The sequence below is a fragment of the Balaenoptera physalus genome (assembly GCF_965194825.1).
Source record: "Balaenoptera physalus genome assembly, chromosome: 1".
Taxonomy (NCBI): domain Eukaryota; kingdom Metazoa; phylum Chordata; class Mammalia; order Artiodactyla; family Balaenopteridae; genus Balaenoptera; species Balaenoptera physalus.
In genome coordinates, this window is record NC_138882.1 from 57,959,714 (window position 1) to 57,985,199 (window position 25,486).

The 25,486-nt window shown below is 44.2% G+C and overlaps 1 protein-coding gene across 1 annotated transcript in view; it reads right to left on the reverse strand.

The window, feature by feature from the left end:
• Nucleotides 1-25,486, reverse strand: part of TNN (tenascin N) — a 204,934-nt gene that overhangs the window by 173,691 nt on the left and 5,757 nt on the right. The window contains exons 4-9 of the mRNA XM_082439418.1: nt 23,931-24,116; nt 22,501-22,590; nt 13,211-13,474; nt 9,257-9,520; nt 2,139-2,402; nt 1,221-1,484 (exon numbers count right to left, since the gene is read on the reverse strand). Of these exons, the coding sequence (XP_082295544.1) occupies nt 1,221-1,484; nt 2,139-2,402; nt 9,257-9,520; nt 13,211-13,474; nt 22,501-22,590; nt 23,931-24,116 (1,332 nt within the window). The remainder of the gene's footprint in view (nt 1-1,220; nt 1,485-2,138; nt 2,403-9,256; nt 9,521-13,210; nt 13,475-22,500; nt 22,591-23,930; nt 24,117-25,486) is intronic.

Genomic DNA, 25,486 nt, shown 5'->3' on the forward strand with positions numbered 1-25,486 from the left:
CCTGCTCTACCCGTCTCAGCAAAGTCCTCTGAGTACCAACTAAATGAGGAATATAATTCTCATTCCCTGCTGGTAGGAACGTAAAATAGTGCCACCGCTCTGGAAACAATTTGGCAGCTCCCCAAAAAGTTAAACATAGAATTACCATATGACCCAGGAATACCACTCCGAAGTATATAGCCAAAAGAATTGAAAACATATGTCCATACAAAAATTTGTACACAAAAACTCGTAGCATCATTATTTATAATAGCCAAAAAGTGGAAACAACCCAAATGCTCATAAACTGACAAATGGATAAACAAAATGTATTATATCCATATAATGGAATATTATTCAGCAATCAAGTGAAACACTGACACAAGCTACAACATGGATGAACCTTGAAAATATTATGCTTAGTGAATGAAGCCAGTCACAAAAGGCCACATATTATATGAATCTATTTATATGAAATGTCCAGAATAAGGAAATCTCTAGAGACAGAAAGTAGTAGTTTCCTAAGGCTGGGGGAAGTAGGGGTGGGAAAGACTGCTAATGGTATGGGGGTTGCTTTTGGGATGATGAAAATATTCTGAATTAGACAGTGGTGATGGTTGCACTACTCTGCACATACTAAAAACCACTGAATTACACACTTTAAAAGGGTGGATTTTATAGTATGTAAATTATAACTCAAGAAGTCTGTTCTTAAAAAATGAGGAAACAGAGATGAAAGAACTTTAAAAAGTAGGAACCGTTACTGTATAAAAATGCAAGCTCAGGATCCTCAGAACAGAGCACACAGTACTCAAAAGAGGATTTATCCACTAAAAAAGCAATAACACTTCCGTGTTCCAAAGAGATTACAGCAAAAGCCATTTCCCTAAAGTACTTAGCTCACAGATCCTAACATTTGGTTTCTTTTTATTTCTTCCCTTCCAAGAAGAAATATTTAATGATTGATCACAAAGGAAATACACAGTTGGAGGAACAGTGGGTGGATAAAACCAATCACCATTTACCTTCACAAGATCAAAGTACGAGGCCAAATATGAGCTCTTCATTATGATAGAATGTGTAAAAACGGAGTGAGGGTTGGTGTGTGGTTTGACAGAAGTCTACCATCCTGCTCTTCCATAAATCATCAATTCTGCCAGTTTTAGAACAGAAAAACAAAACTTGACCTGCCATAGACAGTATGACAGGGCTTACATTTTCAAAGAACGATGCTCCATTACCTGTCGGGGCCGTGGTGTCGGCCTTCCTGCTCTCCCGGTCCCCCTTCTGGGCCCACACTTGGACCGTGTACTCCACGCCCGGCCTCAGGCCCATCAGGACGGTGCTGCTCTGCTCCTTCCCCACCGGAACCTCCCCGGAGTCTCCGTCAGCAGAGGTGTAGTGCACCAGGTACCTGTCAATCACGGCCTGCACCGGGTCCCAGGAGATGGTGGCCATGTTCTCTGTCACCTGGTCGGTCACCAGGTTTTTGGGGCTGTCAATTTCTTTAAGAAAATGTTTGGGAAAATCTAAGCTTTGAAGCCATGTAAAAGATACCCACCACCCCATCACTGCGATTTTTATCTCCTAGAGCCCTCCTAACACAAGGCAATGGTATTCCCATCCAGAGGGCCTGGTAGGAGTCGAGGAAGAAAGTAACCCCTGGTTCTCCATCTCAAAGGACTGCTCATTATAAACTTGACATGCTTTCTTGGCTTTCAGCTCCCTAAAATGTGGGAGGAACAATGTCTTCTTAGCAACATTATGGCACATCAAAACAATCAATTAAACATCTGCCATGACTTCAGGGTATCTAATTTATCATTTTATCAGGGGTTACTTCCCAAGCAATCATTCTGAAAGTATTATCACGAGCATTGCAATGACCAGAGCCTATCAGTGTCTTTGCTGGGTCTGCTAAAAACACGGCCACTGCACAACTTTACTTCTGTCTTCTGGTTGGTTGAGTGGTTCCATGGGCAGCTGTCATTGTCAGGGAAGAGCAGCACTTGAGATCACCACTAGAACTCACTGTCTTTTTTGGTCTTTAAGATTCTCTTTGCAAAGTCTCTCAACTCAAGCCGCATCTTTTGGTACCATGTGCACCCAAATTCACACCCTCAAAATTCAATTCTAATTGACCATCTTTTTCTTATTACCTGTCGGGGCCGTGGTGTCGGCCTTCCTGCTCTCCCGGTCCCCCTTCTGGGCCCACACGTGGACTGTGTACTCCACGCCCGGCCTCAGGCCCGTCAGCACAGTGCTGCTCTCCTCCTTCCCCACCGGAACCTCCCCGGAGTCTCCGTCAGCAGAGGTGTAGCACACCAGGTACCTGTCGATGACGGCCTGCACCGGGTCCCAGGAGACGGTGGCCGTGTTCTCTGTCACCTGGTCGGTCACCAGGTTTTTGGGGCTGTCAATGTCTGAAAGGAAAATGAGGATCAATAAACACTATTACTAGAGTGAGATCTTGTGGCCATGCTGTTTGGGCTGGGGCAGCTTCCTTTTCTTAGAATCTTCCTATCTCACATGTCAGTTTTCAGTTGTTTCATGGATGTAGACCTCTTTCTACATCTGGACTTGTGGGTTTTCAAGGAGGCAGAACAGGACAGCAGAGTGAGCAGTAGGGCCCAGAGTCAGAAGAGCTGTGGCCCTGGACAACTCTGCTGCCTCTGGCTGGGCTTCAGCTTCTTGATCTGTCAATCTGGACTTCCGGTTGGATGGACTCCAAGGTCCCTTCGAGAACTAATGTTCCATGCATGCCTCTCATTTCATAAATTACTAACTTGTTTTGTGAACTTGGGCAAGGCACTTCACTTCTCCGCATTCGTAACATTGAGTTGTTAATAGTTATTGTACATATCTCTCTGAGTAGTTCTGGAAACCAAGACAAAAAATGTCATGTAGAAAGGGGCCTTGAGGGCTTCCCTGGTGGTGCAGTGGTTAACAATCCGCCTGCCAATGCAGGGAACACGGGTTCGAGCCCTGGTCCGGGAAGATCCCACATGCCGTGGAGCAACTAAGCCCGGGCACCACAACTACTGAGCCCGCCTGCCACAACTACTGAAGCCTGCGCACCTAGAGCCTGTGCTCCACAACAAGAGAAGCCACCGCAATGAGAAGCCTGCGCACTGCGACGAAGAGTAGCCCCTGCTCGCCGCAACTAGAGAAAGCCCATGCGCAGCAATGAAGACCCAACACAGCCAAAGATAAATAAATAAACAAATAAATAAGAAGAAAAGGTCCTTGAAAATATTAAAGTATCACAGTGCTTATAGGAAAAAAAAGCAGGCGGAGATAATATTAGTGTATACCTTGTAGAGATGGGTATTATGTGAGTTAATAACATGCCCCTTAGGACAGCTCCTGGTACAGAGTGGATGTCCAATGACCATAAGCTATTTTAAATGATATCAGTTTGTTGATATTTTATGAATGTACAGGATTATGTTCCTCCATACTACACACAGGGAAGGTGTTCGAATATGTATTCACCAAGAAAATAATAGCGTTTCTTTGTTCCACATACGGGCATATCTCATTTTATTGTGCTTCTCTTTATTATGCATCAAAGATATTGCACTTTTTACAAATTGAGAGTTTGTGGCAACCCTGCATCCAGCAAGTCTACTGGCATCATTCTGCATGTGCCAATAGCATTTGCTCACTTTGTGTCTCTGTGTCACATTTTGGTAATTCTCATAATATTTCAAACTTTTTCATTATTATTTTATTTGTTATGGTAATCTGTGATCAGTGATCTTTGATGTTACTACAATTTGCTGAAGGCTTACGTGATGATTAACAGTTTTTAGCAATAAAATATTTTTAAATTAAGCTATATACTTTTTTAGACATAACACTATGGCACACTTAATAGATACAGTGCAATGTAAACGCCACTTTTATATGCACTGGGAAACAAAAAAATTCATGTGACTTTCTATATTGTGATGTTCACTTTATTGTAGTCGTCTGGAACCGAACTCACAACATCTCTGAGGTATGCCTATAGTTCATTGCAAAAGCCATTACCCTAAGGTCCTATCACATATATGCAACGGTATGTTCAAGTGGGACTATTCTTATCTTGGTTTAGGCTGTGACCCCCAAGAAAATTGGTATTTACTTTCCAACCTGAGGGCCCACAGCCAAGGCAGGACCAACAAGTTTTGTGGCCTTTGATTGACCAACCAACTCCAGCCTACTAAAGAGGCTGGAGAGTACAAACAGGTGGGACTTAAAAGAGTGGATTTCTTTGGAGAGAGTTACACCGTGAGTCCCATGGGTGAGGGCCAAGCCTCGAATAAGCGGTTGCAATGGGATCCCTTACGGAGCTGCTATGTATACTCCAGAGCAAAAGTTCTCAACCAGGGGTGATCACCAATGTCTGAAGATATTTTTGGTTCTTTCAGTTCAGTGTGGAATGGGGAGGCTCATGGTATCAAATGGGTAGAGGTCAGGGATGTTGCTAAACATCATACAATGCACAAGACAGACCCCTGCAACAAAGAATTATCAACAGTGCCAAGGCTGAGAAACCCTGCCCAAAGCTTGGGCAACACCGTGGGCTGGTGTCTGACACGTGCCTAAAATATCTGAGAGGTGAGAAAATAGCTGGTTGCGCTGCTGCAGAGCAACAAGAGGCTGCAGCATTGCAACAGACCCATACATCTGGCTGCACGGACAAAGGATGCATGTGTGTCCCCCATGGACCAGATGTGGGCCGAAGGAAGGAGAGCCCGCCTGGGACTGTTTTAGAAGCTGTCCAAGAGGATCACCCAGAGGGGTGAGGTGGGGTCACCTCACCCCTCACCAGAGAAGGGCACTGGAGGGCACCCCCAGATATATGGGCAGAGGGGAGTAGGAGACCAGTAGGAGACATGCATGTATCTACAGAATCACTACAGTGAAAGAGGACAGATGAGGTGTCTCTGAAGAACACAAGGAAGTGTTCCATGAAGGGAAAGTTAGTTTTAACCCTTGTTAGGCCCCATGACAGACCCAAGCCAGCCGTGACTATTACTGTCAAGCAAGATCCCTCACCTCTCCTCCTCCCGACACCCCTTACCTCCCACGTACCAAACATAAATGGGCCAGGAACTCGAGTTTGCACTCTGGAAGGACAGCGCTTAAAGAATGGACTGGAAATACAAGAGAAGCCGAGCATGCCCCCTTCAATGGCAGGCAGTTAGCCCACAAAGGCCCAAGCTGATGGAGAGGAGCAGGTTTAAAGTTACATAAAGTACGTACAATTGCATGGACGTAGACATCTTAATTACTAAAATGATACATATTGGAGGCTAGAAGTGACTAGACATTTGCTTAGTTTGAGCTAATAAAACGTTATTATTTCTGCATAAAACGCTCATCCAAAGAGCAGAAACAAAAATAAGCACCACAGAAAGGCTTTATTTATTTATTTATTTATTTATTTAACATCTTTATTGGAGTACAATTGCTTTACAATGGTGTGTTAGTTCCTGCTGTATAGCAAATTGAATCAGCTATACATATACATATATCCCCATATCTCTTCCCTCTTGCATCTCCCTCCCACCCTCCCTTTCCCATCCCTCTAGGTGGACACAAAGCACCGAGCTGATCTCCCTGTGCTATTCGGCTGCTTCCCACTAGCTATCGGTTTTACATTTGGTAGTGTATATATATATATCAATGCCACTCTCTCACTTCGTCCCAGTTTACCCTTCCCCCTCCCCGTGTCCTCAAGTCCATTCTCTGTGTCTGCGTCTTTATTCCTGTCCTGCCCCTAGGTTCTTCAGAACCTTTTTTTTTTTTAGATTTCATATATATGTGTTAGCATATAGTATTTGTTTTTCTCTTTCTGACTTACTTCATTCTGTATGACAGTCTCTAGATCCATCCACTTCACTACAAATAACTCAATTTTGTTTCTTTTTACGGCTGAGTTATATTCCATTGTATATATGTACCACATCTTCTTTATCCATTCATCTGTCAATGGACACTTAGCTTGCTTCCATGTCTTGGCTATTGTAAATAGAGCTGCAATGAACAGTGTTGTACATGACTCTTTTTGAAACATGGTTTTCTCAGGGTATATGCCTAGTAGTGGGATTGCTGAGTCGTATGGTAGTTCTATTTTTAGTTTTTTAAGGAACCTCTATACTGTTCTCCATAGTGGCTGTATCAATTTACATTCCCACCAACTGTGCAAGAAGGTTCCCTTTTCTCCACACCCTCACCAGCATTTATTGTTTGTAGATTTTTGATGATGGCCATTCTGACCAGTGTGAGATGATACCTCATTGTACTACTGATTTGCATTTCTCTAATGATTAGTGATGTTGAGCATCTTTCCATGTGTTTATTGGCAATCTGTATATCTTCTTTGGAGAAATGTCTACTTAGGTCTTCTGCCCATTTTTGAATTCGGTTGTTTGTTTTTTTGATTTGAGCTGCATGAGCTGCTTGTATATTTTGGAGATTAGTCCTTTGTCCATTGCTTCATTTGCAAATATTTTCTTCCATTCTGAAGGTTGTCTTTTCGTCTTATGGTTTCCTTTGCTGTGCAAAAGCTTTTAAGTTTCGTTAGGTCCCATTTGTTTTTGTTTTTATTTCCATTTCTCTAGGAGCTGGGTCCAAAAGGATCTTGCTGTGATTTACGTCATAGAGTGTTCTGCCTATGTTTTCCTCTAAGAGTTTGATAGTGTCTGGCCTTACATTTAGGTCTTTAATCCATTTTGAGTTTATTTTTGTGTATGGTGTTGGGGAATGTTCTAATTTCATTCTTTTCCATGTAGCTGTCCAGTTTTCCCAGCACCACTTATTGAAGAGGCTGTCTTTTCTCCATTGTATATTCTTGCCTCCTTTATCAAAGATAAGGTGACCATATGTGCGTGGGTTTTTCTCTGGGCTTTCTATCCTGTTCCATTGATCTATATTTCTGTTTTTGTGCCAGTACCATACTGTCTTGATTACTGTAGCTTTGTAGTATAGTCTGAAGTCAGGGAGTCTGATTCCTCCAGCTCCGTTTTTCTTTCTCAAGATTGCTTTGGCTATTCAGGGTCTTTTGTGTTTCCATATATATTTTGAAATTTTTTGTTCTAGTTCTGTGAAAAATGCCATTGGTAGTTTGATAGGGATTGCATTGAATCTGTAGATTGCTTTGGGTAGTAGAGTCATTTTCACAATGTTTATTCTTCCAATCCAAGAACATGGTATATCTCTCCATCTGTTGGTATCATCTTTAATTTCTTTCATCAGTGTCTTATAGTTTTCTGAATACAGGTCTTTTGTCTCCTTAGGTAGGTTTATTCCTAGGTATTTTATTATTTTTGTTGCATTGGTAAATGGGAGTGTTTCCTTAATTTCTCTTTCAGATTTTTCATCATTAGTGTATAGGAATGCAAGAGATTTCTGTGCATTAATTTTGTATCCTGCTACTTTACCAAATTCATTGATTAGCTCCAGTAGTTTTCTGGTAGCCTCTTTAGGATTCTCTATGTATAGTATCATGTCATCTGCAAACAGTGACAGCTTTACTTCTTCTTTTCCTATTTGGATTCCTTTTATTTCTTTTTCTTCTATGATTGCTGTGGCTAAAACTTCCAAAACTATGTTGAATACTAGTGGTGAGAGTGGACAACCTTGTCTTGTTCCTGATCTTAGAGGAAATGGTTTCAGTTTTTCACCATTGAAATGATGTTGGCTATGGGTTTGTCATATATGGCCTTTATTATGTTGAGGTAAGTTCCCCCTATGCCTACTTTCTGGATGGTTTTTATCATAAATGGGTGTTGAATTTTGTCGAAAGCTTTTTCTGCATCTATTGAGATGATCATATGGTTTTTCTCCTTCAGTTTGTTAATATGGTTTATCACATTGATTGATTTGCATATATTAAAGAAACCTTGCATTCCTGGGATAACCCCCACTTGATCATGGTGTATGATCCTTTTAGTGTGCTGTTGGATTCTGTTTGCTAGTATTCTATTGAGGATTTTTGCATCTATGTTCATCAGTGATACTGGCCTGTAGTTTTCTTTCTTTGTGACATCTTTGTCTGGTTTTGGTATCAGGGTGGTGGTGGCCTCATAGAATGAGTTTGGGAGTGTTCCTCCCTCTGCTATATTTTGGAACAGTTTGACAAGGATAGGTGTTAGCTCTTCTCTAAATATTTCATAGAATTTACCTGTGAAGCCATCTGGTCCTGGGTTTTTGTTTGTTGGAAGATTTTTAATCACAGTCTCAATTTCAGTGCTTGTGATTGGTCTGTTTATATTTTCTATTTCTTCCTGGTTCAGTCTTGAAAGGTTGTGCTTTTCTAAGAATTTGTCCATTTCTTCCAGGTTGTCCATTTCCCCTTTTATGGCTGTGTTCCCTTATTTATTTTCTGCTTGGGTGATCTGTCCATTGGTGTAAGTGGGGTGTTAAAGTCCTCTACTATTATTGTGTTACTGTCGATTCCCCTCTTATTAGCATTTGCCTTATGTATTGAGGTGCTCCTATGTTGGGTGCATAAATATTTACAATTGTTATATCGTCTTCTTGGATTGATCCCTTGATCATTATGTAGTGTCCTTCTTTGTCTCTTGGAATAGTCTTTACTTTAAAGTCTGTTTTGTCTGATATGAGAATTGCTACTCCAGCTTTCTCCTGATTTCCATTTGCATGGAATATCTTTTCCCATCCCCTCACTTTCAGCCTGTATGTGTCCCTAGGTCTGAAGTGGGTGTCTTGTAGACAGCATATATATGGGTCTTGTTTTTGCATCCATTCAGCCCATCTATGTCTTTTGGTTGGAGCATTTAATCCATTTACATTTAAGGCAGTTATCGATATGGATGTTCCTATTACCATTTTCTTAATTGTTTTGGGTTTGTTATTGTAGGTCTTTCACAGAAAGGCTTTAAACCGGTGAGGAGCAAAGAAAATTTGGTTTTGGATCAACCATCCCTCAGCATGATAGTTACTTGTGCTTTCTTCATATTTATTCTTTATGAAGGTGAAGCCTTTAGGCATTAATAACAAAGCAGGTGCACAGGCAGAGAACAAAGGACAATGAGCAATAATGTCAATGTTTAAAGACCAAACTTTGGTCTTTAACCAAACAGGACAAGCTATGCATTCTAAGAGAAGCCATTCAATGGAAGAAAGGGGTACACAATTTACTATGCAAGGATACCAGCCTGCTCATCCTTGAGCCTCCCTTTCAGCCAAGGTCAGAGAAGGAAAACCAACCTAGACGGACATCAGCTTAGCAGTGACACAGTGATGATGCATGATCCATTACCTGTCGGGGCCTTGGTGTCGGCCTCCCTGCTCTCCTGGTCCCCCTTCTGGGCCCACACGTGGACCGTGTACTCCACGCCCGGCCTCAGGCCCGTCAGGACGGTGCTGCTCTCCTCCTTCCCCACCGGAACCTCCCCGGAGTCTCCGTCAGCAGAGGTGTAGCGCACCAGGTACCTGTCAATCACGGCCTGCACTGGGTCCCAGGAGACGGTGACCGTGTTCTCTGTCACCCCGTTGGTCACCAGGTTTTGGGGGCTGTCAATTTCTTTAAGAAAGATGAAAGAGTGTATCATTCGCCAACTCTGTAATTCGTGAAAGGCCAGCACACAAACAACCAAAATGATGACCTCAACAAATTTCAGAGTCTGTTATATGCCAATGGTTGGGATAACTTAAGGGTTTAATTAAGCAAGCGGTCTGAAATTTCCAAGAATGAGTTATTTGCATTCAGACAAAGCCAATATTCAGTCTCAACTCTATAAACTTTTTCCACAAGTTGCCTTTGGATAAAAAGAATTCGTCTTCATATACAAATTTCTCCTTTACCCTGGGTTTACATAATACACTCTTTTTAGTTCCTGGCTCCTTGTACCTGAAAGCAATTATACTTCAATAAATCTGTGCAACCGCTCTAACATTTTCTTTTGGAAGAAAAATATCCCAGAAGTAGGACCTGTCAGTTCTTTCCATATAAAACATTATGTCTGAGGCCATAGAAATGGGAGACTTTTAAAGTGAAGGTATTTGAGGTCTAGGCTGATAAAAATAATCCAACTTGTAGAATCTGTCTGGGTTTCTATGCAGTTAAACTGGGTTGAAACGTGGGCTACCCTATTTCCTGGTTGCTAACTTTGGACAAACTGTATAACTTAAGTCTTGGTCTCCTCATCTATACAAAGAAGGAACTATCAGTACCTACTTCTGGGTTATGGTGAATAGTACATGAGATATTGCATAGTAAGTGCTGATATATGAGCTCTTTTTTATTACTAATGTCACTTGAGGTATGAAATATCACTTTCTCCTCAAAAATAAAAACTCTTAAAAAGTCAAAATTACAAGGAATTGGGTGCAATGATTAGCATGCCTTTATGATCCTGTTTCAAAAACCACCTCCTTGGGCTTCCCTGGTGGTGCAGTGGTTGAGAATCTGCCTGCCAATGCAGGGGACACGGGTTCAAGCCCTGGGCTGGGAAGATCCCACATGCCGCGGAGCAACTGGGCCCGTGAGCCACAACTACTGAGCCTGCGCGTCTGGAGCCTGTGCTCCGCAACAGGAGAGGCCGCGATGGTGAGAGGCCCGCGCACCGCGATGAAGAGTGGCCCCCGCTCGCCGCAACTAGAGAAAGCCCTCGCACAGAAACGAAGACCCAACACAACCAAAAATAAATAAATAAATAAATAAATTTATTTAAAAAAAAAAAAAAAAACCACCTCCTTGAAAAACTGAGCTTTCTGTGATAGCAGCTGCATTTCAAACCTGTGCACCATCACTTGCCAGCTCGGCCAGGCCAGCTCAGTGGGATACACAGCCAAGGGAGGACTTGCTAGAAGGAGCACAGGACACCTGACATGAAAGACACACAGACAGCTGACATGAAAGGACAAACAATTTATCCTGGGATTCTATGCTGGCTTCAACGCCCCAGCCTCATCTTCCCTACTCCACCCTCTCACAGACCTACCCACCATAAACACCACTAAAGATGACATTATTAACATAAGTGCATATTAAGACATGACAGAAAACCAAGCTGTCATATTCCCACACCTTAGGTCTCTGCATATGCTGCTCTCACTGCTAACAGCCGCACATCCTTCTAGATTCCGTTCAGGCGTCACCTATTCCTATAGGCTGCCGTGACCCCTCTTACCCCCACTTTTTTTCAGGTTCCCATACTTCCAGGGTTATTTGTTTGCTCTGGAACATAACTCACTGCAGTTTGTCTTTTTCACTTGTCTCCTCTACCCAGAGGATTGTGAATGCCATATGAGCACAAACTGTGCTTTTACCTTTGTACACCCAAAGCCTAGCTCTGTGCCTGACACCCCCAGCAATACCACACCCCAGTGGCTCCCCGTGATCTGGGGTGCTTTACTTGCACCACGCCCACCTGTGAAAGGGGAAGCCTCGTCTCCATTCCAACTTCCACTGTCTTAAAAAGGCTGACCCACATGCTCTTTCTTTTCACAGCACTCAAAATCCTAGTGAATGGAGGGCCGTGTGTAATATAAACCAGGAGCTGGTAATCTAGAGCCCATGGGCCAAATCTGACCCACTGCCTATTTTTATAAATCAAGTTTTATTGGAACACAGTCATGCTAGTTCATTTCCATACTATCTATGGCTGTTTTCTCATTTCAATGGCAGAGTTGAGCCGTTGCAACAGAGACTGTATGGTCCCCAAAGCTGAAAATATTTACTATCTGGCCTTTTACAGAAGGTTTCCTGACCTCGACTTTAAACAAATCTAGGTCTCACCATCCTTACTGTTAACTTCTCCTTCCCCTGGAGGAGACAAGGCCCATCTGGCCCCAGGAGGCTATGCAACACAAAGTGCTTCAAGGCCAAATGCAGATTAACATTTCTGTGCACTGAACGTTTGTGTCCCGCCACAAAAATTTATATGTTGAAGCCCTAACCTCCAATTTGATGGTATTTAGAGGTGGAACCTTTGGGAGGTAATTAGGTTTAGAAGAGGTCATGAGGATGGGGGCCCCCACGATGGGATTAGTGCCTTCCTAAGAAGAAGAGGAGACCAGAACTTCCTCTCTCCACCATGTAAGGAAGAAGGTGGCCATCTGTAAGCCAAGAGGAGAGCTCTCACCAATAAATGAACCAACTGGCACCCAAATCATGGGACTTTCCAGGCTCCAGAACTGCTGGAAATAAATTTCTGTTATTTAAGCCACCCAGTCTATGGTATTTTGCTATAGCAGCCCAAACAGACTAAGACACATTTTAAGAAATAAGCATGACTATCATTTATGTAGCACTCTCTATGTCAGGCACTTACATGAATTAACTCATGTAACCCTCACACTAACCCAGTGATGTAGACATTCATATGCCCCATTTTACAGACAAGAATCTGAGGAACAGAGTCAAAGCAACTTGCCCCAAATCACTCAGCTAGTAAATGGTAGAGCTGAGATTAAAACTTGGACAGTCAAGCTTCTGAAACGATATTCCTAACCAATTATCAGCTTCTCTGAGAGTCTCTACACTAAGTGTCCACAACAAAGGCCAGTCAATAAGTGAACTGTTTTCTATGATTCCTGCCAACTGTTTGGAACCTCAAGTGGACTCCAGAATTAGGCTTCTCTGAACTCAAGGACAGCGCCAGAGGAGGTTTTAAGCAGAAGGAATGTCTGGGATACGCCCCCATGCAGCCTCAGGACACCCGCAGGCCCCAGCCGAGCAGAACACAACTGGATGGAGTAAGGGAGCCCTCACAGTTTCTGAAAGCTTCAAGTCAGAATTGGTACATTTGGTAAATGTTGACTCAAGAGGGAAACCATTTCCATGGTCTGAAAGAGAGCTCCAGGTTACAGGCAACATGCCTGTACAGTCACTGCAAACTGAGATGAGCATTCAAATTCACTGTCAGCCAAATGTTTTGAGTTTTAACGTCCAAAACATGAAAATTAGACAGTGCTCCTCTACTCCAAGGGAGTTGCATATGGAATTCCAACCCAAATAAGTATGACCTTCTGTATCAAATAAAAAGGATGGTCTCTTTTGCTTGAGGTTAAAAAGGAAAAAATTCATAATTATGAAATTTGAAATTGCTTTTGCAACCCCACACCCCCACATCTGCAAACAAAAAAGTTGATGCTAGGTGGGCATCAGCCTCCTGATTCAAAAATCAATCTTCTCCTTGCCATGAGGAAACCTGTTTATTTAGAGATGGGAGACAGTAAGAATGAGAGAAGACTCCCATCCTTCTGTTACCTGTGAGGGCCTTGGTGTCGGCCTTCTTGCTCTCCTGGTTGCCCCTCTCAGCCCACACGTAGACTTTGTACACCTCTCCCGGCTTCAGGCCCGTCAGGACGGTGCTGCTCTGCTCCCTGTGCACAGCTGTGTCCTTCGTCTCCCCGTCAGTGGAGATGTAGCGCACCACATACTTATCAATGACAGCCTGGACTGGGTTCCAGGAGACCATCGCTGTGTCTTCTGTCACTCGATCAGTGACCACATTGGTTGGACTATCAATTTCTTCATAAAAATATATGAGAAAGAAAAAGTAGAGAAGGCATCTGGCTGATCAAGATCACAAATGTTTCAAGATCGAGTGCATCTGGGTGACCTGATTCTATAGTCTATGCAATGCAAGAAGCCCTCTCCATCATCTGTGACAGGTGGACAACTGGCCTCTGCTTGAACCCTAAGCTGAGAAAGGTCTTCCTGAGGGACTTCCATTTTATAATCACTGAGCACGTTAGAGAAAACTCCTCCAAGTGTGGCCACTTGAAGTATTACTCCTTCGAGTATGTCTACCCTCGGTGGGCATATAGAATACACCTAATTCCTCTTCCTGGACACCATCCAGCAAGTATTCAAGAATAATTCTCATTCTCCTTCCTAATTCTCCTTTAATCAAACAGCTTCACCTCGCTAATTTATGCACTTATAAGTTAAAAACTATTATATTATATTATATTAATTATATATATTATATTATAAACTTATATTATCAACTTCCCAACTTCCAACTTATAAAAACAATTATATTATATCATATCATACTATATTATGTTATAAATTTATACTATCAACTTCCCAACTTCCAACTTAGAGTTTCTAGACCTGGCACTTACATCTAAACATGCTCTTGTCTTTCCCTTTTCAGAGAAAAATTCCCCAAACTCAGTTCATTCATTCAACAATTCACTGAGCATCCATCCCATGCCATGGCCATGTGATGGCACTCAGGAATCACCAATTAACAAAACAGTCAGAAATCCCTGCTCATGCAGACTTTATATTCTAGAAGCACCAACCCAGAACAAAATGCCCTCCATGTCCCAGACACTTTACCCCCCAATAACATAGCCTCATCCCACAGTCTCAGAAAAATCCCTAAGTTTTTCATACTTGTCCCAGTTACCCCAGGGGCTCTCAACCTTTGCCAACATTGGACACCTACTAAGTACCACCACCAGAGGGTCTACTTCAGCATGTCTGAAATACGCCCTGATATCTCTATTTTAAAAACAAGTAAGCAAAACTCTACAGGTGATTCTGATGTACCTCAGAGGTTGAGAACCTTCACATTAAGCCACATCTCCCCCATTTTTTGCATATAATACATGTCCTGGATCCACCAATTATCCTTGTTATATTTTATCTTATGGATTCCATTTATAATTTAGTCTTTCATCCAACATGGCCACTTTCCTTTCCAGCTTCTTATCATTTGCAAACCATCTGAGTGCAGCCATCAAGGTCACTAATAAAGATGCTTGCCCTGAGAACCCTACTTACAAATAGATCGGGATCCTTTTGGGTAAAGACACACAAAAAAGTCTCTTACTGGACTTCCCTGGTGGCGCAGTGGTTAAGAATCCGCCTGCCAATGCGGGGGACATGGGTTCGAGCCCTGGTCCGGGAAGATCCCACGTGCCGCGGAGCAACTAAGCCCGTGGGCCACAACTACTGAGCCTGCGCTCTAGAGCCCACAAGCCACAACTACTGAGCTTACGTGCCACAACTACTGAAGCCCGCGGGCCTAGAGCCCGTGCTCCGCAACAAGAGAAGCCACCGCAATGAGAAGACGGTGCACCGCAACAAAGAGTAGCCCCTGCTTGCCGCAACTAGAGAAAAGACCACACGCAGCAATGAAGACCCAACACAGCCAAAAATAAAAATAAAATAAAAAAAAAAAAGTCTCTTACTCTCAGAAACCTAAGCATTTTTCTTCTTCCCCATCTTGTAGTTCTCTTGGCCAAGAATTTTCCAGCAGAGATGTTACAACTTTACATAGCTACATTCTTTAACATCAGCTACAATGCACCGTTCTTAAGCACAGTGGCCATGTTTTATTTGTGTGCAAGGAAATGAAATACATTCCATCACCAGAGACAGTGCATATGTTATTTAATAAATCAACTGCCATTTACTGACCACATATTAAGTGCCAGGTGCTTTTCATATATTACTTTAGCAGACTTCATAGCAACAACATAAGGCATTTATCAGATTCTCCATGTACTAATTTGGGAAATTAATAACGGTTACCATTTTTAGATCACTAATTATATGCAAGACTCAGAGAGATTAGATAATTTGCCCAAGGTCACACAGATAGTAAATGGTAGTTCCTGACTCATTCTTTAAACAATCACTGAGTGCCTACTTGGAGCTGGGGACTCAGCAGTGTTATGAGTTGTGTCCCCCGCCCTTTGCAAAGGTATGTCTAAGTGCTAAACCGCAGTACATCAACATGTGACCTCATTTAGAAATAGGGTCTTTCTAGAGATAATCAAGTTAAAATAAGGTCATTAGGGTGGGCCTGATCCAATATGCCTGCTGTGCTTATAAAAGGGGGAAATTTGGACACAGAGGCAGACACATACAAGGAAAGACAAGATGAAGAGACGCAGGAAGAAGACAGCCATGTGATTGCAGTGCTTCATCTACAAGTCAAAGAACGCAAGGATTGCCAATGAACACCAGAGGCTGGAAGAGACAAAGAAGGAACACCTTGAGCTGTCAGAGAGAGCGTGGCCCTGCTGACACCTTGATTTCAGACTTCTAGCCTCCATAACCATGAGACACTCAATGTCTGTTTTAAGCCACCCAGTTTTTGGTACTTGGTTATAGCAGCCCTAGGAAACTAATATAAGCAATGAAGAGAATAAAGACTCTCTACCAGGGAGCTTACGTTCTCCTGGAAGAGCCAGACAATAAACAAGCGGGGATAGTATTGGGAAGCTCAATAGGGCAAGGTAAAGGAATTAGAAAGCGAGGAACAAAAGATATTTGTGATTTTAGAAGAAAGGTCAGCGAGAAGGTAACAGCTGAGCAAAGACTGAAATGAAATGAGGCATTGGGCCATGTGCAATCTGGGGAACCTCATTCCAGGCAGAGGGAGCAGCAAGTTCAAAGACCCTGCTCCATGTATTTGGGGAACAGCAGGAGGCCAGTGCATCCGGACAGAGTAAGTGAGGAGGTCGAGTGGCTGGAGGTGAGGCCAATGAGGTGAGGAGGCAAGTGGATGCCTTTGAAAGTCATTGTAACAACTTGGTTTTAGCACTGAATGAGATGAGAAGCTTCTGGGGGGTTTTCACAGGAGAATGACATGATCTGACTTGTTTTATAAAAGGACCCCTCTGGCTGCTGCAGACAGTACAGACTATTGCAGGTCAAGAGTGGAGGTCACCTAGGAAGCTGCTACCACAGTTTATGTATGAGATGACAGGAACGTGGACAACTGTGGCAGATGAAAGTGGGCTGGGGAGATTTCAAAGATAGAGCTGCCAGAATCTGCTCATGAATTTGATGTGGGCTATAATGACTTGTTGGTTTGGGTCTTTAGCAATTTGCAGAAAGGGGTGACCATTTACAGAGATGGGGAGATCTGAGGGAGGGCAGAGTTTGCAGTAGAAGCTAGGGAGAGGAATGAGACCAATGGGAGAGAAATGGGACATATTAACTGGTAGAGCCAAGATCTGAACCCAGTCCTATCTACCAAAGACTACACATTTCCACCTTATACCACTATAGGCTAAGCGGCACTACCGTCGGCCTCTTCTTATGGAACTACGACCACTACTAAGAATGATAATACTAAACTACAAATAAAATAGATAAAGTATGATCTGAAAACTTCTTGCGACCTGAAACCCAGAAGCACTAGTGGATTGGAACTTGGAGTGGCAACTAGAAAGAGGAAATGGTCCCAGACTGTTGCCTCTGGGAGACAGGGGCTGGGCATACCTCATACCCACTTGGTAGAGTGGGCCTCTTGGGATGAAAGGGCAGTGTAGTCAGAACACAGACACCAACAGGGTCATGTCCTGGGCCTCTGGGGGCTCGAGCAGGCTCTAAGAGGATGCTCAGGAGAAAGTGTACACAGCAGGGGAGAGGACTCCCACCTCATCCCGTTGCCCCTTTCCGTGCATAGCATGATTCCGCACATGACAGGGAGGTAACGAAGAGAGCCTCCAATGGTGATATGTCAATAGGGGGAAACTGGTGCCAAATCGGGAGTGGGGACATTTGGACTGGAAAAGTGAAGATGGGGAACACCCAGAGAGCCCTGCCTCTTGAAGTCCCTGGCCCTCATCCTCTCCCGCATCTGTACAACCCGCAGTCCCAGAAGTGCCTCCCACCACCTCTCCCTGCCCCAGGTCAGTGCGTGCCACCACGGCTGCCAGGACGCTCAGCACAGGCCCACGGCTTTGAAGGGTCAGGGCTGCCTGTGTGTGCAGCCCTCTCAAGATCCATCACATCCACCTGGGTGGATGGAGGAAATATTATGTTATTATTAGGAGGTTTGATAGAGGAATGTATGAAAAGCTCCTGGCACATAGTATGTGGTCAATCAATGGCAGCTGGTTTTTTTCGACACATTAGAGTTTTGTAGGTTATTTGCAAGAAGTGAGCTTATGTAACACACCTTTTCTTAGAGATAAAAAGCACATAGGAATGAACATGAGATGAGGGGCTACCTCTGGGGATTACACAATTTAGCTCTGTGGCAGCCACTATAGTACTCTAACATCTGGGAAAGCAGAGATCAGAAAGATGAGAGAATGACCCTCAAAGAAGAAACTGAATGTTGCCTTTCCATCACTTTCTATGGATTGAGGCCAGTCCTTCCCACTTGGCTGAACAGGGATAAGCTGCCACCAGTGATTACGGGAACCGATTCAGGAGAGTATAGATTTCTGACACAAGGCCTGATTTCTGACACATAGCCCTGAAGCTCCTTTCCCCGCCAACAGTCCCAGAACCCCCGGGAATGGAGGAGAACCAGGAAAAGGCATCCTGGCTATGAAGAGTGAGAAGGTACGAAGGAAAAATAGAATCATACCATGTCAGGGTTACAGAGACCAAGCCCAGAGAGAAGATGTGACTTCTCCAAACCCATAAAGCCAGTGAGAGGCTGGGCCAGCCTGGAACTCAGGACTCCCTGCCCCTTTTCTCTCAACTCCCTAACAACAACGACAACTTAAGTCAACAGGAGGCTCTTCAAAGAGCTGCTCTTCTCCTTGATAAATTTCAGGATGGGAATCAGACGCCAAGATACAGATGTAGAAGGAAAGCCTCAGTGATACTGTGACCCCGCACAGTACGCCACATCATTGGAAGAAGCCAGCTTAGCAGGACCAAAACCTCCCTCTCTGCCAGGAAGGAATGTGAGGATCATAAACAGTTTTTGCCGTGGAACAAAGTCTTCCTGTAGCTGCAGCAGCTGGCCAGATCCTAGAGGAGTCCCAGCAGCAGCCTCAACTGGGAGACAGGCCCTGCCGCCCCGGCCCCAGCTTCCTCCTCAGGCTGCAACTTCCCACCTGCTGGACATTAGCTGCCCTGGTGGGACCTTTCTCAGGGCCACTGAGGTTACGGAGATTTAAAACAAGATTTAAGAGGCTCGATAGGTAGGATTCACTTTTGAGTGCATGTATTGGAATAAAGGTAAGCCCCATGTCAGAGATTTAATTTACAAAACTGAGGATATAGAAAAAGCTAATTAAGAGCTCTAGACACATCAGGAAGGATTATTCCACTTTATAACAAGATTCACCACAGGATTGGGTAGGGCACGGCTGTCCTCAGTCTATGCTGGCAAACCCAACAGCACGGGTCCACACTCCAGCCCATGGCCACAGGCATTAGGAACAGCCTTCTCCATTCGCAACGGCCACTTGTGAGTCACCCAGTTGGCGTAGTGGAAAATGGAACAACCAAGGTCTGAAATCCATCCATGAGGATATTATGGGTTTGGAGGCAGAGATGGGGAACAGGGCCTATGCTACTGGTTTGAAGGTGAGTTCACGGAAGAGGTGCCTCTGGACTATAGTAGCTATGCTTTCTCAGGTCTCCTCTACTGCTTTTCATTGTGGCAATAAAATTACTCAAAAGGCACCATTTGTAGAGAATGTACGCAGAGAGATCAACCCACCTTCCTGCTATCCTCTAGCTTTGCTTCTGGAAAGCGAACCTAAATTCAAATGCCATTCACTAGTTCACTCTGAATCTCCTAAACTTTGTAGGCTTCAATTTTCTCACCTGTGAAATGGGAATAATAATGCTTACAATGTTATTAGAAGGACCGAAGATAATGTTTATGAAGCCCCACGGTACCTAGAACACAAAAATGCTAGAGATCCTCATTGTTTTTCAGCTACTGGATGTATGTGTGGGGAGGCTGTGAGAGACAGGAGTTCTGAGTGTTGACAGGAGCTCATCTTGAAACATGAAGGAGTTTGAGAAGGAAAGTTTTGGGGGCTGGGCCATTTCAAAATGAAGCATTGTGTTTGGGAAGCAATAAAAAGCGAAAAGGATAATAACAGTCGCCAAAACTTCTATTTCATAACATAGTCTAAGGGGAAAAGTTCTGAGAAAATTGTTAACAAGTGACTATGCTAGGCTGTATGCTCTGCTGTGCGTGGGAGCGTGGGAGATTATAACAAAGCAAGCGGTCCTTTGTTTTAGACTCACCATGGAAAGGCATGAATTATAGACATGATTAAAAAATCATAATCATAAAAAAAATAAGAGAAGGGACTTGAAACGCATTTAGTCCAACCTTTCATTTTACAGATGGAGAAATGAAGAATAAAGGGATAGCATCACCTCTTAGTTAGGGGCCTGCCTCTCTTGTCATTTGATGTGAAGTGGCTGTGACGGTCTGATGGAAGAGTTCAGGGACATTTCTCCCTGGAGACACTGGCCTGGCCGGTGCTTGCTTCTCTGGAAACTGATTGTTTCTAAAGCCTTGCCTGTCTAGAAGTGCCTTTCAGTGCACTTTGAGTATGTTAACAGGGTGAGCATTTTCAATCGAGCCTTTCACTTTCCTGGTATTAGTTCCACTGAGTGACTCGTTAAATGGAAAATACTTGAACTGTGCCATTTCCTCCCTGCACATGCTTATGCCATTCTTATATTCCAATGTGTTTTTCCATCTCATGGAATGCAAAACACCTGGGGAAAAGAGACATTCTTTTTTTTACCCCTTACATTAATTGTCTAGCCAGGTTTGAGAGTGTTTCCTGACCTTAGAAATTATTGTGTCTTTTATTTTCATGTTGGTAAGACATATAACACAAATTTATTTGCAATCCAATAAAATATCCCATCCTGCTTTTAGAATAGAATTGACAATAAAAAAAAATTTCTTGAATGCTCATCTTCTAGTTGGGATAATATGCTTGGAAGGTTAACTAGCAATTCAAGGCCATATGTAATTAAATGCTCTAGAAATTCAAAGGCAAAGATGGCTGCCATTTAATATTGTCCTAGAAGGCCTCAGTGGAGCAGCCAACGTTGGAGATGACCCAGAAGGATGAGTGATATTACTGCTGTGAGCCCCTGAAGGGCAGGGACCAGGGCTCATCATCTTTGGAAGTATCTAAAGGGCTTGTGTCTCTAGGACCCAATGGTACTCTGCAATTAATGTTTGTTGAACTGAATTAATTGATAGCTAGGGATAACAGTGGAGAATTTTCTAGGCAAGGGTAACAACATGACCAAACCCACGAGGTAGAGATAAGCCTTCTGTGTTAGGGAGCCCCAAAAACAGTCCAGCTGCAGGAAGGCTTCCCGTTGGGAAGTTTTGAGAACAATGGCCCAGGTTGGAGGGGCCCACAGCGGCCAAGATAAAAGAAGTCTATGTTATCCAAAGACAATGAGGTGTCACAGAATTTTTTTTTTTCTTTTAGTTACGGAGTAAACAGTATGAAAATTAACCAGAAATAATGGACAGAGAAGTAAAAGTAGGTGGCATTTTAGTTTTGGGTCCACCAAAGTGGACATCCTGGGTTCAAATCCCAGCCCTATCATTTCCCGGCTGGGCGACCTTGAGCTTAATTTCTCCAAGCCTCAGTTGTCTTACATGTGACTTGGAAATAATAATAGGACCTACCACACAGGATTATGATGCGAACCAAATGAGATAATTTATGAGAAGTGCTTAGTGGTATAATGCCTGGTGCATGGTAGGCTCTCAATTAATTCACAGCTAAAGAGAAAGGCACTAGAACCAAGGAAAGACTTGCCATTTTCCAACTCACCAATGTGTTTCACTAGTCCACCATTCAGGCAGGCTGCACAGTCTATACTGTATGGTTGAAAATTAAAGTATATTTTATCCTTTATAATTGCCCAACTCTGTAACTCTTTCACACTCCAGATATGCAACCTACTAGGCAGCTGAAATAGTGAATTCAATTCTTGCACCATCTCACCCTTATTCTCACCACCCCAACCAGCTACTGCCAGGACTGAACTGAAAAGAACTACGAAACTTTTCAAGGAAGTCTCAAAATTCAAAGATCCCTTCTTTGCCAGCTCCAAGGATTAGCCTCTAGCGGGTGGCTGTAGGCTCTAGATCACCACCGCCCGACTCGACTTGGCAGGAGCACAGGGTGACCGCAGGAGGCTCACAATTCAATACAGGCTCAAGCACTGCCTAAAAACTAAAACTTACATAGGATATCTTGCATATATAACTACAAGGATTTCAAATTCTTTTCTGATTAATAAATTACAAACTTACCGTCGAATGTTACTGATTTATAGCAACGTTTGTCACTGTATATTTTCTCAATCTGCAGATGCTAAATCTATTGCTACTCCCATGTGAAAGTCTTTAATATCTTTTGACATTTTAAAGCAAACTCCCTGAGTGTGTTTGTCATGAAAACACCACAGGAATGACAAGAAAAAAAATTATAAATCACCTGTCTTAAGTAATGTGGAGCTGTGTGCCTAGGTCCAAGATAATAAATGCCTTAAAAATAACCCAGTGATTGAAGCTATTAAAATAAGCAGAAAGGTGTTGGAAATGGCCTTTCCCCTTGACTCCAGGATCCTGGAGGAGATTTTCAATGGCAAAAAATATTTGAAATAGAAGAAGTTTGCTTCCCCTCTCCTGCCCCCCAAAAGATGTCAGTACACAAAGAGACAGACTGTCTCTACACACAGATCCCAGAGTTTTTATCCAAAGAGGAGTCAGCCCAGAAAATATCAGAACACAAACATGAGATGCATTCATAGTGCCTCCCCGTCGTTCTTACCTGTCCTGCCATTCAAGAGAATCGGCTTGCCCTCGAGGTCTCCCCTCATGGGGACGACTGCGATCTTATATTCTGTCCCCGGCTGCAGACCTAGAAACAAGCAGCCAGTGCTGGGTGTGCGTACAGGCTCCAGACCCTCGAGCCCCAGCACTGCTCTTCCCCAGGATTTCTCCTGTGAGGGTGTGGACAGCGCTATGCTTCTCTCCTCAAGACTACAATCTACCTAAGGCAGCTAAAGAGCTGCAGGACCAGTGGAATACGAGGCATCATTGCGGAGCTTATCAGTCAGGAAGCGCGGGCCAGAGTGGATGAGATGAAGTTAATGGAGTTCCAGTTCCTTCCTTGGACCACTGAGAACTTATTTCCCAATTGTATTTACAGCCCAAATATTTTTCTGCTCCCAACAATCCTTTTCCCTCAAAAGTTTCTTTCCTCCCCATTGTAATAATTAGCTTAATTTTTCCCTCTTTATTTTCTTTGCTTTAATTTGCCCTTTCTTTTTCTTTTTTTCTTTATTTTTGTTTGTTGTTTCTCTGTAGCGGCAACTTGAATGATTGTTCCTCATGACACAAATATTCAGACTCTGGTGGTGAACCGCAGGCAAACAGCAGCATGTAGGAGGCACACACGTGATTTGCCACCCCACAAAACATTGAGAACCCCAAGATGACCTCTCAAGACAGGATGCAGGGAGTAGACGGCAGGACAAGGCCCCAGAGGAGGACTCACCGTGTAGCTAAAAAGCCTCAGGGCCCCTCACCTGCACCAGCCCCTTCCAAGGCCATGTGCTGAATCGGGTATTCGTGCTTGTGTATTACTTTTCTTAAAGAGGACACTGAAAATTGTACAAACTTCAGGTGTCACAAGACATTACCCAGCCCTATGTGGCCCCATTCTGTTTGCAGCCGTCTGATTTCCAGCTCTCCCAGAGTTAGCTCAGTCACCTGGGATAGCAGCGCCCTACCCCAGGCCGCCTAGCTCAACTCCTTCCACATATGGCGCCAAACAAACCAACCTCAGTCAACCAATTTCTCTCTCTCTCTCTCTCTCACACACACACACACACACACACACACACACACACACACAGTTCTTCCAAAAGGAATGTCTGTGTCCCATCAAATCCACCCCGAGACACAGACAGGGGCTTCCAGAGGGTTAGCTGACTCGGGAGAACACTTCGGATGTGTAATCTATTACCCAGGTGCTCCGAGCTTCCAGAGGCAGTGCCGGAATGCTGGAGCAGAGACCCCGGGCCCCCAGAGTGGGCTCACCTCTGGGAGTTCCCGGGTCAGGGTTCAGGTGATTCCCAAGGCCCCAGGACCTTCTGTGCACACTTGAGCGCTACAGATGCCGGTCCCCTCTGCACACACTGTCCCCGCCTCAGCATCCACCAGCAAACATCTCACATCCCCAGTGTTGGCTCTTACCCGTGATGTCGTACCGGCTCTTGGGGTCACTGCTCTTGGGCACGCTGACCTCGGCCACCTCTTGCCCTGTCAGGGGGCCATACTGCAGCTTGTAGTAGTCTACCCTGGTCGGGGGGTTCTCCCACTCCACATCGAGGGAGTTCTCAGTCTCATCCGTCACCCAGGCAGTGCCAAGCACAGCAAGATCTAGGGCAGGGGTCAGGGAGGGCAAGAGAAAGCAGTGAACAGCAGGGGCCCGCAGGTCTGGAACAAGACACTGGCTACCAGGTCAGCTCCCTTTCTTGACACACTGAAAGCAGGCTGCAGCCCCAGGACACAGTCCTTAGAAGGTGTCCGAGAACTACCAAAGTAGCAAGTAATTGTTGGTTTTCACATTGTCCATGGAGGATAGACTGTCCTTCGGGAAAGCCTCTTCCCCATCCCACCCCATCAGAGGCCATGCAGTCTTCCCTGTCCCCGCTGCTGTGGCCAAGCCCTGAACCTCGCCTCCTAGGCCAGCCATCCAACCCACTCGGCCAGGGTTCACACTGCTCTGAACTAAACACCCACCCTTTAGCTGCAGAGCCCCTGCCCCCAGAGACTCAACCTCAGGATGAGAAGCTCAAGGCCCGAGAGTTTGGGAAATGCATTTCAAATTTTCTGGAGCATAACACTGGTAATACAACCAGCTCTTTCCTCAGTCTCCCAAATTACAGCTCCTTCCCCTTCTCTCAAATTCTCCTATAAGGATTAAACATAGGCAAAACTATAAAGTAGGAGAATTTTAAGTTGGTCTTTCTGAGTATTCTTCCTGCACCTTCTACCAAATTTTAGCACCTCCACCAGGAACCTGGTGTCCTCAGCTGCCCCACCAGCCCATCCTGTGAAGGAAGAGAGTTACTGTGCACATTTATGCATAGTAAAGTATTTTTTTAAGAGAGTGCTGTGTTTTATTTTATTTTATTTGTACTTTGGCCACACTGAGCCAAACCCAGGGATCAAGCCCAGGCCTCTGCAATCCTAACCACTAGACCACCAGGGAACTCCCATAGTAAAGTATTAATGGCTAAATGTTGACCTCTCCACTCAGAAAAAGATGAAAATATAATGTTTATTACAAAGGAATGGATGGTTGATGTGGCTCTGTGGGAAGAACCGTTGGGTGGTGTTGAAGAGGGGTCTGGGGTCTCTGGGAACACTCTGAGTTCCAATGTCCATATCCCAGGCCGATGTCACCTGGCCTGAAGTTTGGAACAGGAAGGACAAGCCCCCAGACTTTCAGCCTCGCCCCCTTCCTCACCTCCAGTGCCTTGGTTCTGAAGGTGTTCCCACCAGACTGACTGACCCCTTGTCAAGGACGCAGGACAGAGAATTTGTGCATCAGTCAAGGGGCGAATTCTACGCTCTCAAGGTCCCATGGCTCTGAATGTTTCTGATTCCCTCTGTTATGGATAAAGAAACTCACGGAGCGTTTTCTCTGAAGCACTCCTGCCCAAGCTCTGCCTTCTACCTGCCCGCCTCCAGGTTCTTCCCTCAAAGATGGGAATTCCTTGAGGGAACAGGTCAAGAGGCGAGTA